Here is a 17,560-nt window from a genome sequence, read left to right as displayed (position 1 = left end):
CAGAATTAGAACGAATTATGATCTTACCAATAAGGAAATAGAAAGTATATTTTTAAGACTAAGATATTGCACACTGAATAGTCGATTAAGGGAGTTCCAGTATAAACTCTTGCATAGTATTTTATACACTAACCACCACCTTTTCCGTTTTGGTCTTATTTCGACCAATTTATGCTCATTTTGTGAAAGGGAAGAAGAAACATATGAACATCTATTTTATACTTGTGAATTTTCAAAATCACTTTGGGATCTATGTGCAAGAAGTTTAAATTTTGAAATAGATAAATTTAGTTGGCAGGAAATTCTTTTCGGGAAGCAGGAGAAAAGTAAAGGTAAATATCAATTAATTAATCATGTCTTGATTTTAGTTAAATATCTTATTTACAAAAACCGAGAATTAAAAAAACCTCCTTCATTGATTGAAATAAAAAATAGTATTAGGGGGGATCAAAGAGAAGAAAAGAAATTAGCAACAAAGAGGGGGACTCTTACAATCCATTTCTGTAAATGGGAAAACTTAAATTATATTAGACCATATACTGGAGCCCAGAGCCAGTTCTCCACCGGATAGGGGATGGGGGTGTTCAAGGGAGGGTTGGGGGGGGGGGGGGAATGACAAGGGCTGAGAAAAAAAGAAAAAAAATCATAATCCTTTTTTCTTTTATCCCTTTTTCTCTCTGATCATGTCATATTTTGTTAATATTTCATTTTGTAATTGCTGAAACGCATTAGTATATTAATTTCTAGTATTTTTGAAGTTTGATGTATAAGTTGTATAATTATATTGTAATGGATTTATTGTATAATTTATAATTATGTTTCAAATAGTTTGTACAAAGTATGTATGTTGATTTGAGAGAATATAATAAAACATCCTTAAAAAAAAAAAAAAAACTTAAAACCCTTCGGCCTTATCTATATAATATAATGCTCTTTGTGACCTTTTGTGGGTATGAAGCTAGACTAGTCAATCTATGTCTATAAATAGATTTTCGGTCACATCAGAAGTCAGAAACTTGTGACTTCCCTGATTCCATTTCTCGTGTTTGGGAAGAAATTCGACCATTCCTGTGGAGCGTGAACAGTGGGAAGTGAATCATGAATAATCTTTTGGTAAGAAGATAGATTTGCTCGGAATCACAATTACAGAAAAGATTATATTATTATGATTGCAGTTTCTTTTTGAAAATGGCACCATGCACCATCCCCATAAAAGAGACTTCGTTCTCCAGTAAGTTTAGGCCCACGTACTTATTTCTCTGTATGTTTGATAGAAAGGGGATCGTATCATTTAGGACTTATCTAGTATTGCCTATTCAAACTCTAAAGAGTGAGTGATACTGATACTCATAACTAACCTCTCATGAGTGTGAGTGAGTGATACTAGATCTAGAAGATTAAAGGACAAGTCCACCCCAACAAAAAGTTGATTTGAATAAAATTAAAAAGAGAAAAATCCAACAAACATAACATTTAAAATTTCTTCAAAATCGGATGTAAAATGAAACAGTTATGACATTTTAAAGTTTTGCTTGATTTCACAAAAGTCAAAACAGATATATGCAACTTCTGGTGGGTATGCAAATGAGGAGACTGATGACGTCATCCACCCACTACCGGGTATTTGTTATGTATTTTATTGTATGAAATAGAGAATATTCTAATTTTCTCCTCATTGTCAAGTGAAACAACAATTAATTCCTCCCTGAACATGTGGAATGAGCATTGTTTAATACTATATGATTCAGAGTTCAGACAAGTTGGTCCTTGTCAAATCTATAAAAAATGAAATATTGTATAATTCAAACAATAAGAAACAAAAGTAATTGTGATTGAGGGACATCATCGACTGTCTCATTTGAGTTGTGCATATAGATCACTGTTTTGTGAAAAATAAGCAAAATTTTAAAATGCCATAACTTTCTTATATGACATCCGATTTTGATGAAATTTTCAGGGTTTTTGCTGGTTTGATTTTTCTCTAATTAGTCAAATCAACATTTTTGTGGGGTGGACTTGACCTTTAATATAGATTGAAAAAATGTTAGCACATCAGAGCTACCAAGTCTCGGGAGGCATTGACCACAAGTGCATGATATACACGTATCCAATGGGGATATTACTCTAGGGGACATTGAGATCTCAATACGGATGAAAAAAGCTGCGACAGTAGTCGGACTTCCAAGCACAATTGTACAAAATCCACAGATATTTATTCAAAATTTTTACCTTTATATAAAATTTGATATCTACACTGCAATGACTCACACATTATACGAGGTTATCCCACTTTTGTGCAAATTTCAATTCTTGTCTGTTTTCTGTGCTACATATATCTTTAAATTGTGTACCAACAACATTTGCTAATCTATTTCTTTTCCTCAGGTTTCAAGTGAGATGAACAGTAATAAAGAAATGTGAGACGTGAGCCTTATCATGTTCAACTCAATCTTAGAGAAGCTCCTGCCTCCCACCCAGTCACAGTGTCAACAGACGTCCTGTAGCACTGCGTCCGATCTATCCAGGCAAGATGGATCCGACCAAGAAGAAGATGGATTCCTGGTCGTTGGTGAGACGATGAGTGAAAGAAACACTGTACTGCCTGCCCACTATTCTGCCAACAGACAGCAAGGTCAACCACCAACTTACTCTCAGGTTTGTGCATTCAGTGGCCTGCGTAACATAAAGAAAAAAAATGAAAATCCATATATTTTTATTTGAAATAGAAATCTGAAGTAGAAATACTCAAAAAATCATTTTCGGAGTATTGATAGTGGTGTTGAAGCTCATGGATATATCAAAGGGCAAATTTCTTGGATTGATTCCGTTGGTTATTGCATATTGTGTATGATCAATCGTAGCAGTTGGTACCATGATTGATTGCGTTGTGTGTTCAGCAACCCCAAAACCAACAAAACGTCACCCAAGATGAATATTGAGATTGTTTATTGATCTTGAAAAAACAAATCCTACATGTAAGATACAAAACGACATAAAACTTGTCAAAATCTAATTACAAGGTCTTCTGTGAGACCTTCACAAAATAAAACAGGAATAGGATTTGAAGTTCGGTGTTCACTCAAGCAATGGGATGATGATGATGATGATGAATGATGATGATGATGATGATGTGATGATGTGAAAGTGATGATGATGAAGATAATGATAATGATGGTCATGATGATGATGATGATGATGGTGGTGATGATAATGAATTGGTGATGCTGATGATGATCATGATTTTGTACTCATGATGATGATGATGTTCATGATGTTGTAGTGATGATGATGATGATGATGATTATGAAGATGATGATAGTGATGGTGATAAGGGTTTAAAATAATAAATTCTTGTAGAGTGCTTGTCATGTTATGGTATAACCCCTCTATGCACTTCCATTGATAATGTACATGCCTGATGCTGATGATGAAGATGATATAACCTTCTTTGAAAATGATTCCCCACGCAGGTTCAACAATCTGCCACAAGCTATCCTATCCAGACATCGTCAAGTGGTACCTGGTCATCGTTCGTCCGTTCATCGGTACCTTCTACATCATCCAACCCTGCAGGAAGAAGTGACGTTGTTTCAGAGAGAGACCATAGTCCCACCTATGCCACCCTAATCACCAAAGACATCCCATTCCAGTTATCAGAGCAGCTACGCTGTGCTCACAAACTCTCAACGGACATGAGTTACTTTGCCGTGCCGCCCCTCCCGACCTTCAATCCGACAAAATATTTTTATGACTTTGACGAGGAGAGGAGGATACTGAGAGAAACGGCTGATAGCTACGACTGACTTTCTTCCAATATGGGTGATCGACTGATCGTTGAGGTTTCAAAACCAAAGGCCCCGGCACGCCTTCAGTGGCTGTTTCAATTGGCCCCATCCAGTTAGATAAGGGGTAAGGCCAACGGGCACATGTTATGTAACGCCTAATGTATATTAAATGATGGATACGCATGCATCCTGTGCACATGATCTGACCAATGCAGTGATGCATTATATATCACAGCGACTGAAATATAAGTGCAACTCTAACTTAACCCTAAAATCTTTATGAAACACCCCCCCTGAATGATCTAGCCAATGTACCGGTAAGTCAATGTATAGGCCTATATTAAAGTCATTTTATTAAACCTATTTCTTGATGTGAAGAACTAAGTGTCAACCACAAAATACGATTTTTTGATGTTTTTTTTAAATCGAGCATTGAATTCTAGATATCAAGAAATAGCATAAAATGGTGAAATGGCTTGCTTAACGTATGTCGGCATATACTGGGTGTATCATTCAGGTGCATCAGCTGCTTGCACAGTCTTAGCCATGGAACAGGCCTGGCCTGGTATATGGTGCCTGAAAAACAGTGAGAGGGACTTCCAATGGACTTATTCTCACCAAACATGAACATGTTGTGGTAATCAAAATGGGAACTGAAATGGTTTTATGGGATTGCTCTTCGTGCAATCTGATATGGATTTAGACACGTACCCAGGCCCTAGTACCCACATGAAGGTAAATTGTTAGAATTATGACTGTTTGGTACTGCCCCAATAAATTAGCATTAACTGCGGACATGCTGAAGCTTCTAGCATTCCATTCTTCATGTGTTTGTGCATGTCAAAAAGTTTCAGCATGTTCATATTTAGTGTTGGAATTTTAGGGTTTCGATGAATCATATGTCAAGATTTCAAAGAGTTGTCCTTATATTTACCACAACTCTCAACATTTTGGGCTATTTCATAAAGCTGTCCATAACGTGAAGCATGAATGACCATGTTATTGGATGTTAGATCAGATTATCAATCATCTTAATGCCCCACCGCTTAAGTTGAAAAATTAATTTGTAGCTTAGAATGGATTTCTTGTTATTGACAAGCATTTTAATGCAATGTTATATCATCTGTCAGGGTTTTTTTTTTAGACTTAAAGCAAATTCGATTCCACTTTGTTAATCATTGCGGCCCTGTTTTATAAAGTTATGAGCTGGTATATTCCATGGAATCCTTTATTTTCCTTGACTGTTGAAGATTGTTACTATGGTGGGCAGGGAATAATTTTGCTTTACAATAGCATTTTTTGGTCATAAGAGAAAAGCTCTCAACTAAGTAATGTACAGTCTTATGTAAAAATATGCTATACAAAAGACTTTATGCATAGCAGTCTTTCAAAAATGTTGAGCAAATTCCGATGCGATAGCAGGATAATTATTCCCTGGGTGGGTATCATTAGATCGCAAAATATAAGAGCAACTTTTGTGCATCAGGGACCCTGTGTTAAAGGAAACCAAAACCCAAGAAGAAAAGTAATCTTATTGGAAAGAGTAAAATGAGAGAAACAATTTAAAAAATGATTCATCAAAATCGGTCATGAAATAAGCAAGTTATGGGAGTTTGAAAACTCTTGTTGTACTTTCTATGGGCATCATCAAATTGGCAAACGTGCTTCAACTCTACATTTGTTTTGTACACAAATTATCAGTTTTTCCTCATCTATCAAATTGCATCTTGCCTCCTTCTGAGCACAACATATGTCATGGGAAAATATAATCCACAAAATATATGTCAAGGTCAGGAGGAGATAATGTGAAATATGTAAAATAAAGGGGAAAATCTGAAAATATGTGTACAAAACAAATTGAGAGTTGTCCACAAAATCAGCCATTTTGAAGCACGTTTGCCAATTTGAGGATCCACATAATAAGTACAACAAGACTTTTTAATCGTCCATAACTTGCTTATTTCATAACCGATTTTGATGAAACTTTTTTTAAATTGTTCCTCTCATTTTACTCTTTCCAATAAGATTGCTTCTCTTCTTGGGCTTTGGTTTCCTTTAAGCTAGGGTACATCTCTAACACAAGAACATCTCAACGATCTTTCGTAAAGTCATTCTCATGTGTAAGTTATGGACAGTTTTAAGGAACATCCCCCCACAAAAAAAAGCTGATATAAAAATAAAACTCCTAATTAAAGGCATTGGTAAGAATTTGAGGCCGTTCTCATTACGCTTTCTAAAACTTGTTTACTGGAATCCGATTCAGGAAACCAGTTTGGAAGATCGCTTTGTTTGCGTTCCCACTTGATCACACGAAAGTGGTTTTCAAAATCTCTTCAAACAAAGCGCTCTTGTTGCTATGGAAACGCTCTCAGTGGGGTGACATGTTTCGCGCAAAATTCGAAACTGCAGCATAGGCATTCTACTCCTGTCGTGTGGAGTAGCGCACTCAAAATGTGCGAAGATCGCTTCCCGAAGAACGGTTTTGTCCTCACGCTAAAACCAGTTTAACGAGGCAAAGCGATCTTGAAAACTACATTGCAAGGTGGTTTTCCAAACTGGTTTGGAAGATCGCTTCCAAGGCCGCTTCGACCGTTCTCACATATGCGTTAAACTAGTTTCCAGTAAACTGGTTTTAGGAACGTAGTGAGAACAGCCTCTTACACTCACAATGTACATTTGGAACCATTCTAACATGCCCAAGGCAGAGCTGAGGGCATTTGGACTGTTTCAAAGGTAACAGAATAATTCTCATGCCAGAGCACAATGAAGTGTATTTTATATTTCATAAGATGAGGTTGTGGATCTTTTTTCATTATTTGATAAACCATCCTCTTCTCAAAACTCTGATAGGTCATTTACTAATGACCAGACATCACCAGTCATAAATCTACATGTCAGGCCAAATAATAATAATATTGTACTTATATATCGCATAATAATGGTGATATGCACTAACAAATGAATTATTTATTACATATATAAGAAATCAAGCGAATTATTAATATGGTTTTCATTAAATTAAGATATTATTCTACATTAAACTAAGTATTTTGCTATTGTAATATACATTGAATTTACATATATACACTGCATTTTATTTGCTAACACATGATTATATATTACATGACATATCATTACATGGTATCAATTTGGTACTGAGCATATTGAATAAAACTATATTAAACTATATTACGCTACAACAATGAAAAAAGATAGTTCTTGATTGATGTCTTGAAATTAGCTGTTGAAGTGGCTTCACATAGTTGGGGTGGCAGAGAGTTCCATAGATGTGATGCAAGGGTGGTGAAGGCACATTCTCCATAGTACTTGGTGTTGACTCTGGGAGTTTGGAGAAGGTCAACCGGTCACATCCATGCAACCAATCATATCTTAAGGATCTTCTTCTATGTTGTCTTATAAGTATTACTTCCAAGCTTACATTCTATGATATCTTTAATTCACAGATATCTTATTTTTCGACTGCTGGTATTGAAAGCTGTGCAATGCATTCTAGTGCCTTTCATTATAAACAAAGCCATTCTGTGTGTGCATGATATTATTGTAATGATTATACATCTAATATGTCCAGTTTTTAAATGATGACATTGTTTGAATGAAGATCTATAGATATTTGATAAGTAATGTTTTGTTCAAGGTTATTCACTTTTCATCAGGATCAGTTATGGTTTTAAAAGTGGGGGGGGCTGACCATGCAAAAAATCACAATCATATGGTCATTTTTTACGTTTCTTAACATGATTTTGAAAAAAGATGAGCCCCCCCCCCTTCCCTGCTTCCACAGCCCATGTCTTTGTCTTCAGATTCTAACTTGCCCACACACAATGTAGGCAATTTGATAAACAGCTACATTTAGTGCTAAAATTACATTGTTTGACAATGTACAGGCTTAAGGCTTTTCTTTAGTTTGTCATGTGATGTCCAAACTATTATCTCGATGGTTTCGGATTCTGGTGACTGGGGTTCGATCCCCACTTGGTGCGCTAGTGCCCTTTGCTAAGGCATTAATCCTCATTACCAGGTCTTGGAGAGGACGTCGGTCCTCTGGTTGCTTGCTTACAAGCATTCGTTCTTTCCTAGCAATCAGGTAAAAAATACCACCACCACCTGAAACAGAAGATTGATAAAAAGGGGTATAATTTCTGCCATTATTAGAAAATGTTGGAAGCAAGAAACTGAAGGAAAAACAGCCCTCAAATTAAGGGGGGACAGGAATGGAATGTACTTGTTGAGGATCTTAGAATTGGAGATGTTTAGGATCTCTATTGTGTTCCTTACTTTGGGGTACTTTTCAGAAAAGTTATTTCCATGTATGGTCATTGTCTGGCTTATATATTCCCTCAAAGCAAAGTGATTTAATTCTATCTGTAAAGAACCTATCCACAAACCGCATACATTCTTAAGGTTCGTAATTCCGAAGGTTGGTTAATCCGAAAACGAAATGAGGTTTTTAATTCTGAAGGTTCGTTAGTCCGAAAACAAAATGATTAAACCTTATTTCGTTTTCGGATTACCGAACCTTCGGAACATCGAACCTTATTTTGTTTTCGGATTATCGAACCTTGGAAATAACACCACAAATGTTCGGAGTAACTAATCCTTTTACATTTTCGGATTAACGAACATCGAGGTATAGGCAATTTACGTGTTTCGGAATTACGAACCTTCGGACTAAAGAACCTTCGGAATTACGAAGTGTAACTTCAACAAACTACCCCTGTACCACTGTCTTTTCTTCGTATTCGTTATTTGACCAAACTAGTACTTTGTTCTACTTAATCGATATCATGAGCATTTCGTTCACATGGAGAGTACACTATATAAATCTTATATATTATTATGAATATTTATTCAGATTCTGTATATTGAAAGTAATTGCAGCAATTTATGATAAAATTCTGCACAGAGTTTTTGTACTGTAATTGGTTAAAAAATTTAGCTTTAAGATATTTCTTCCATTTTGAAATGTTCAGCTGTAGCTTGGATTGTGTAAATTATTGTATTTACCGGTACAAAAAAATTATGAAATAAATAAACATATTTTATATGTTTTTAAATAATGTTTATTGTAATCGTAAACCAAGATATCAGAAATGATATTATTATGCTATGTGTATCCATGTCATTCAAGCATGAGATGATGATGATGATGATTTGCTTATCATGCTTATTTTTGCTTGTCTTATAATCAATTTGGTTTCAAAACTGAAAATTGACAGATTTCTATCAGTTCTGAGTTAGTGATTTCTCTAATGAACTGCCCCTATATTTTGCATATCATAGATTTCATGGAGTGTCAATTTTTAGAAGGTATGGATGAATAATATCTTTTTACAAGTCCACTCTGAAATAATTTACCTATTATTTTTGTGTATTTAATCATTTTATTCACAGTTGAAAAATAAATTTCTAGAAAATGAGGTTAATGAATATATGGTCTATGTTATTGTAGTGCATGGCAAATACTAGCAACTTGCACGTGACAGTAGAAAAATAAACATAGTTCTGTAATAGGGGTCTATATTCTTGATGTGTTCTCTAGCATTTAAACTTGTTGTTAGAAGCAACTTGTCATGAGAGTTGACTTACTTATTAAAGTTACATTTTATATTGTACACTACATTGTACTGAAATATCAATAATTTCACACGTAAAGCATACATGAAGCTTAGATTTTTGGTTTGTGTGTATGATTTTGTATTGCTGTTGCTTCTAAATTTTTGTAGTTGGATTTCCTTATGTGTCATTACTTTGAACAATTGCATAATCTCCTCGGGACATGACTTAACGTGGCCTTTCAGGAAAACATACACTGTAAAAACAGTGGTGTTAAAACTGACACCAGTTGGTGTTAATAGAGGACCACACCCTGAGGTGTTAAAATGACACCCTCGAGATTGAACACAGCACCAAAGAGTGTACATGTAACATCCAAAGGTGTTGTAATATCACCTATATGTGTTAAACTAACACTGTAAATCTAACACCGGTGTAAATTAACCGGTGTGGTTCTCTATGTACACCGGTTAACACCACAGTTTTTGCTGTGTATCACATTATTAGCAAAAGGAACAGTGTACCATTTAAAAGATATGGTAAGATCACAAAATTTATGTGTCGTTTCAATTTATTACTAGATAATACAACAGTTATGATGTGGATGATACAAAAGAGAGTTGTATTTCAATGGATGTACAATATTTTGCATGAAAGTTTCTCAAATTCCGACATTTCTTGTCAGTGTAAAAACACTTCTCAAGAATGAAATGGGCTGTAAGTTTCAGGATGAAGTCTGTATTTGTATCTTGGTGAAATTTTTTTGAGATAAGTGTTTAATGAGCCGTTTTTACAAGGTAAAACCATTACCAAGACGGGATGAATACCCCCAGAGTATCGCTGATATAGAAAGATTTAGCATTTACTTCGCTATTGTAACATAGGAAATCTCGGAATGATCTGATTGTCATTTCTCATTATGACTCTTACTTTCGGTATTTATTTTTTTAAACATGTAAAAAAAAATCAGTATCTTCAAAATCCATCTCCCTGGCGCTACTTAAAAAGGTATTTGCTGCAAGCATCGTTCATATTATTGTATATATCTAGTCTGAAAACTGAAAATATTGTAATTTACTCTATTTACTTTGGTCACATAATTGCTTTGATCATGACTCTGTTATTATCTGAACCTGACATATCAATCTTATTGTGCATATGTAAAGCGCTTAGAAACCAAGGTATGAAGCTCTATATGAATGTAACTATTGTTATTATTATGATTGTTATTATTATTATCATTATTTTCATTATTATTTTTATTATTATCATTATATATTTAAATATATATATTCATGTATATAAATATATATATATATGAAAGATAATAATTTAGAGCTATCGAAAAATTTAAAATTATTAGTCTTTCTTTAAACCAGCCAGTATTGTATTTTGTATCATTTTTAAGTATATCTGTTTCAAATCAGTGTCATTGAGCTTAATCTGGTTTTGTGAATAACTTTCCTTACTTTCTTGGCATATCTGAATCAAAATCATTTGTATTGCAATATTATTCTTGAAGTGTTTTTTTATGTTGCCAAAAATATTAAATAAAGTGTATTATTTTCAATTTAATTTGTATGCAGGCCCCTTATGTATTCTACATTATAAAGAAGCACTTTCGGTATTTTTGCCCAAGTTAAATCTTGGGCTGATTAATGCATGTGCCCTAAAACGGTTGTGGAGTGAAGGATATAAACTAAAAATGTGTTCTATTTGATAAGTTTGCTTAATTTTTATCAGAATTTATTTCACTTGGTCACCCATTCAAAATAGGATACCTGCGTATGTTTGTCTGAAATGCATTCTCAAGCATGAAATGGGCTGAAAGTTTAATCTTTATCAGTAGCTTTCTAATGTCAGATTAATTTAAAATAAATATTCAAACGTTTACTTTAAATAAGAATTAAAACATTACCAAGAGAGGGTGCTAGATGGCGCTTGATTTAGATTTCAATCCTAACGGCAGGGGAAAAAAGTCCATACAATGGGTTAAAAATGCACTTATTGTCTACTACCCCTTTATGATATTGTAATGTTCAATGATACTCCGAAGACAAAGGAGAGTTCACCCTGACAATAAAGTTTATTGTAAAAATAGGCGAAAAGATAATAAAATGTATTTGTGAAGGCTTGAGGAAAATCCATGTAGGGGAGTCAGAAAATTATCAGAATTTTAATGTTTTGATTTGTGATGTCGTATAGATGAGCAGTTGCCCCCCCCCCCTCATGTAATGCAATATAAAAAGTATATATTTCAGTTTTTGATGGTTCATGATGACTTATTTTGTTTTCTTTCAGGAGCTGGGTGTAAAATGATTTGTCTGTTAATGATAAGGTACAATAACATTCATTTTCAATTTTTTAAGAAAATGACATTTCATTGATTTTTTCTAATTCACGATATACATGGAAAGCTGCTCGCATATGATATCACAATAACATTAACTAATAACTTCTTAATCTGATGGAATTTTCCTCTAACCTCCAATATTTCTTAATATTTTTTTTTGCTATTTTTACAATAAACTATTTGTCAGCATGATCTTCCCCTTTAAACATGTTTTGAAAATACATATATTTCAAATCAAGATGGATTGTGGGAATGATTGGGTAAGGGTGGAGAGGGACCAGTAGATTGGATGGACAGGAGGTTAATGACCCAACATTACCTAACACGGTCAGTGGCGTAATGTGCCAAAAATTTCGAGGAGGCGAAACATGACGTATCAGGCAAAATTTGCAAGCGAGCAAGCAAAAAAGTTAACGTTATTGCAAAAATCCAATTTTGTGTTTGATTTTGGCATAATATTCGGAAAATAATATCATATTTTGCCCTTCTCTCCTTTTCCTTTTCTGTTTTGTTTGTTTTTCTTGGTTGTGAATTTTTTTTAGGGCAAGCGCCCCTCCCTCACCAGTACGCCACTGAACTAGGTGTATTTGATGTACAACATTTACTGGAGGATTAAGATATATGGGAAAGGGTAATATTAGACATCCAATGTACATGGTATACTGTACATGTATATAAAAAGCAAACGGAATAGCGCCATCTTTCGGCTAAATTATATTTTACCAAACTCATTCTGAGCACATCTTTACAGTCTTTCCCCTCCTCCTTTTCTTCTTCCTCTTCTTCTTTTTTCTCTTCTTCTTCTTCTTCATTTTCCTCTGTGATTTCTCAAACTGAATAGGAAAGAGGCAAAAAGTAACAAAAATATAAAGGAATTGGAATTGGAGAGGAAAATAAGGCTCCCTTTTTCTTACATCGAACTCGCGTTTGATATCCGCCCCCTCCTAATGAATAATTTAAAACAGCTATTGCACCACCCGTATTGATTTCATTATTGCTACAAAGCGACAAAAACATACTGAGTACAAGCTTTTTGCTTTGTCAAAGTTCAGATACACAAATTTAAGTTTGATTTATACATTTTGGTCGCATCTTTTTTATGGTCCTAGCCATATTTTGTTTGCATAATTATGTATGATCTTTTATGGTTGAATAAACTTGAATTGAATTGAATCATTATAGCGAATGATATAAACACGAATAAAACTAGGATTTGTTTATTATCATTTTTTGGGGGAAGGGGCAAATGACCCAAACGCGTAATCACATTATGAGATATCTAAATCCTTATTTGGTCTCATGGCTCGCTGAATCAATTTGCTTCCCTGATAAAATCGTAACCTGTGTATAAAATACGGGGGAGCGAAGCGAACTGGGAATGAATCAAAACATTCCTTCATAATAATTATGAAAGAGTGTACATGTACTTACATAAATATTATCTCGTGTTGGCCTATCATCAGTAAAGTAACCTTGCTTTATTCTGCTTCACTTTGTTGTTGCAGGTATTTGCATTTATTACAGTGCGCAAGCATGTGAGCGACAGTGGCGAGTGAGTGAAAAATGAAGTTTCTCCTGTTGGTAGTGTTTTGGATAATTATCTACGCTTACTTGCAAAATCATTTTGCTTCTCTATTCACCATGGATCAAATTGTACTTTGATCACAGTAAAGTGTAACTTGGTTGGATATCGCAATGAGATTTTCCACAATCTAAGTCATTGTCGACAAAGTTGCTACAATATTGCCGTTGGAAAAAAAATGAGAAAATTGAGTGGGAAGGAGGAAAGAAGAAGTGATAGAAAAGGAAGGGGAAGGAGACAAGAAAGAAAGAAAAAAAAGTTTTCCTTTTTCTTGTTTTCCTTAATTTTGGCCTTTCGTCTTTTCTATTTTTTTACCCCCTCCCCACCTTTCCCCAATTTCCCTTTTATATCCTCTTCTTGTCTCACCCCTCCCTTCGGGATGGTCGCCCATGACGATTATCATCATTAATTGGAACTCAACTGCTATACTACCTGGATTGAACTATCACAAACAACTCACAATCCCCTTTTCATGATAAAAATTTAGGCTCGCAATTTTCGCTCGCATTAACTGTTAAAAAACCCATAGTAACCCATGCATCAGTTTTCAGGCCTTAAAGGTCAAGTCCACCCCAGAAAATGTTGATTTGAATAGAGAAAAATCAAACTAGCATAACGCTGAAAATTTCATCAAAATCGGATGTAAAATAAAGTTATGACATTTTAAAGTTTCGTTTAATTTTCACAAAACGGTGATATGCACAACTCAGTGACATACAAATGAGACAGGTGATGATGTCCATCACTCACTATTTCTTTTGGTTTTTTATCATTTAAATTATACAATATTTCATTTTTTACAAATTTGACAATAAATAAGGACCAACTTGACAGAAACATTTAGTATTAAATAATACTAATCCCACGTGTTCTGGGAGGAACTAATCTTTGTTTCTCTTGACAATTAGGAGAAAATTAGAATATTTCATATGATAAAATATAAAAGAAATAGTGAGTGGATGACGTCATCAATCTCCCCACTTGCATACCGGCCAGGATGTGCATATAACTGTTTTGTAAAATTAAGCGAAAAATTAAAATGTCATAACTTTCTTATTTGACATCCGATTTCGATGAAATTTTCAGCATGGTGTTTGTTGGATTTTCCTCTTTTTATTCAAATCAAAATTTGTAAGGGTGGACTCGTCCAGCCTTTCATATCAACAAATTTCACGCTCTCATTTGGCTTATTAGATTAATAAATAAGATAATAACATTTACGTGAATTCTGAAAAAAACTAAATTGTCCCCTTTTTCAGAATGGAATATCGACAAGTTTCCTCTCTCGCTTATAGAAAGAGGAATGGGAAGATAGTCATCATTTTTTTATATGATGACAAAATGTCCTTATAATGTTCCGGTCCTAGGTCAAAATAATGATAAAAATTATCAACTGGTGCTTCGCGCTCGCATGATTTATTAAGTGCGATTCAAATTAACTTCAGAATTTTCCTACAAAGTGCTTTAAATAGTGCTTGACTCTTTTTCAGATCGTAATATCAAATATTTTCAGTTCGCGCTTCGCGCTCGCATTATTGATTTTTAATGTATTTAAATTTGCCCAGACTCTAGGTCTAAATCTCAAACACGCGCACAAAAGTTTATTTATATACGCAGCTTATTTATTGAAAACGAGCTTTAATTATTCAGTTTCAGGTCAGAATATCAAATATTTTTTGCTCGCACTTCGCACTCGCATTATTAATGACTTAGAAAGATACCCAATTACCCATTCTTTTTACGATTCATGAAAAATAGAGTGTCCCATTTTAGGTATAAAATCTCTTTTTCCCCCGCTCGCGCATCATTGTTTAGTTATATTTATATCCCATTCATGATTACAAAAACTGCTTAGAATATCAAAATTTTTTTATGTCGGAATGTTACAAAATTTCAGCTCGCATTATTTTATTGTTGAAATATATCTCGTTTTAAAGCCTAACTACAAAAAGTCCTTTACGTATAATAAAGATTGTTCAGGATCACAAACATTGCCCAGAATGTTCAATTTTCAGGCCCAAATGCTCGAAATCCCCCCCCCCCAAGTTTTTAAATAGGGCTTATGCGATTATTTCATATTCATGTTGTTTTATAAGAAGAACAATAAGAATAATTTATAAAAATAACAATATGATACCAAGTATCAAAGCGCTGTTGAGTATATACACATACCAGTAGTAACTGCGCTATACAGTGCGTATCAAAAAAAAGTTTACACTTTGAAAAAACCCTGTAAAATTACACATTTGTAATATCCTGAAAATTTTTACACATTTTAACATTGGTACAGATCCATTTAAGCAAATGACGATATAACTGTCGAAAAATATTTCCGCTTGAATGAGCACCACTTACTTTTGAAAAGTTAGTGAAAAATGATTTGCGCAGAACTTTGAAATAGTTATGCGATTAAAAGTAGACCTTAATCATGAAGAACACGTTGAATTTAGCTAGTAAAATTGATTTGAAGATATCTTTTACCTTTTTCTACTTGTTTCCTTGCCCAAAACACTTTGAAGATTGCATTTTGCCCCATCCCACTCCCCCACACACTGAGGCCATCGTGACGATATTTACTTTACACTGAGCTGTGATTTACATAAAAATGGCTTAGGCTTGATTTTCATTTTGTTAATCATTTTCAAGCTTAAGAAAAGTGTGGAGAAACAAGTATTAAATGAAAAATGAAATGTAAACCCACTTTAAATGATAAAAACTTAGTGAAAAAATGCTGGAGATGTCTGAAATAAACTTTTGTTCAGATTCAGTTATGTCCTCAGATCCAGCTGGCACAAAAAGGGTAAAGGTTGTGCGTACTAAGAGTTTAATTTTCAATTTGGGTGGCAAAATTGTTACAAAATGCCTGAATGTATCCGTTTTATTTCAATTGACTAAAAACGCAAGGGAAATGTATGAGAAATGTTTCGCAGGGTAGGTTTGATTTCGCCCTTTCCCCTTGACACAGCGTGAAAACAAGCATTTCTGCGCAAACAGATTTCTGCGAGCTTTACAAAAATGGACAGTACTCACTCAAGTGTAACATTCTGTCAAAACTTTTACTTTCATTGGATAGATGAGACCCAACCCCAAGATTATATATGAAAAAATTATCCACATGTTGTATATTTTTTAATTCCCAGGGCTTTTTCAAAGTGTAAACTTTTTTTTGATATGCACTGTATAAATGGACATATTATTATCATCATTATTATTATTACTATTATTATTATTGTTACTATTATTATCATTATTATGGTTGTTGTTGTTATTATTTTATTATAAGAATAAAGCTAAAAAGTGAGTGTTAGGACTACCCCCCCAAAAAAAAACAACCAACAACTTTGAGCTGCCGAGCGGGGAAAGTATGGGTAAATCCTCCCCCACCCCATTGGAGAAACCTGGATCTGTCCCTGGAAGTGGTAATAGTGTAGTAATAAATGATCATTATTGAAATAATGATGGTGATGATGATGTATTACTGATAATAGTAGTAGTAACAGTAATAATAATAATAATTACAATAATAATGACAATAACAAAAAATACAAATACAAAATAATGATAATAATAATATTAATAACAATGAATGCTAATAATGAATGAAGAAGAAGAAGAAGAAAAAGATGATGACGATGATGATGATAATGATAATAAAAATGATAATAATAATGATAATGATATTAATAATAATGACTGAAGAAGAAGAATGGTGATAATAATGATAAAATAGTAATAAACATCATGATCATTATCATCGTCATCAATTCATCATCATCACCATCACCACCTCTACCACCACCATGGTCATCAACATGGTTATCGTCGTCGTCATCATCATCATCATCCTCATCCTTCTCCTCGCAGCTCTCACCTACACCATGGAGCTATTACGCCTACACCATGCAGGCAGTCTACGCGATTTGACTGGTACGCACAGAGCAACGAAATTGCCCCCTCAATCAGCAAATTATGTTTTTTATCTTTTCCCGACCTCTGACATCATGACATGTCAGCTTTTCACCGATCAATATGGAAAACAAGATGATAAGAATCATATGCTGATGTTTTAGGTGGGGATTAAGTCGAAAAAAATTGGCAATTAACGGATATATAAAAGTGGAATACATCGTCATTCAATTTTTCAGTTGAAATCGTTGCTACGTTATCTATTCATGAGCGATCGGAGACGGTTTCCATGTGCCAACCTTAGGCTCCTCCCACTTTTCTAATTTCCATTTCATTTGCATAATAAGGTCAAAGTTACTC

At 34.2% G+C, this 17,560-nt stretch overlaps 1 protein-coding gene across 3 annotated transcripts; it reads left to right on the top strand.

Annotated features, from left to right (window-relative positions):
* Nucleotides 1-1,000: 1,000 nt before the first annotated feature.
* LOC121426853 lies at nucleotides 1,001-6,069 on the top strand. 3 transcript variants are annotated; one of them, XM_041623255.1, is made up of 4 exons: nucleotides 1,001-1,113; nucleotides 2,406-2,655; nucleotides 3,471-5,278; nucleotides 5,850-6,069. In XM_041623255.1, the coding sequence occupies exons 2-3, from the start codon at nucleotides 2,437-2,439 to the stop codon at nucleotides 3,801-3,803; spliced, it is 552 nt and encodes a 183-aa protein (XP_041479189.1). In that variant the 5' UTR covers nucleotides 1,001-1,113; nucleotides 2,406-2,436; the 3' UTR covers nucleotides 3,804-5,278; nucleotides 5,850-6,069. The 3 variants fall into 3 exon arrangements, with proteins under 3 accessions (XP_041479189.1, XP_041479188.1, XP_041479187.1); XM_041623254.1 differs by having other exon boundaries at nucleotides 2,398-2,655; XM_041623253.1 differs by having other exon boundaries at nucleotides 2,386-2,655.
* The last annotated feature ends 11,491 nt before the right edge of the window (nucleotides 6,070-17,560 follow it).

Source organism: Lytechinus variegatus, chromosome 13 (genome assembly GCF_018143015.1).
Source record: "Lytechinus variegatus isolate NC3 chromosome 13, Lvar_3.0, whole genome shotgun sequence".
Classification (NCBI taxonomy): Eukaryota; Metazoa; Echinodermata; class Echinoidea; order Temnopleuroida; family Toxopneustidae; genus Lytechinus; species Lytechinus variegatus.
Note: the sequence above shows the minus strand (reverse complement) of the source record. Positions and strands in the feature narration are given on the sequence as shown.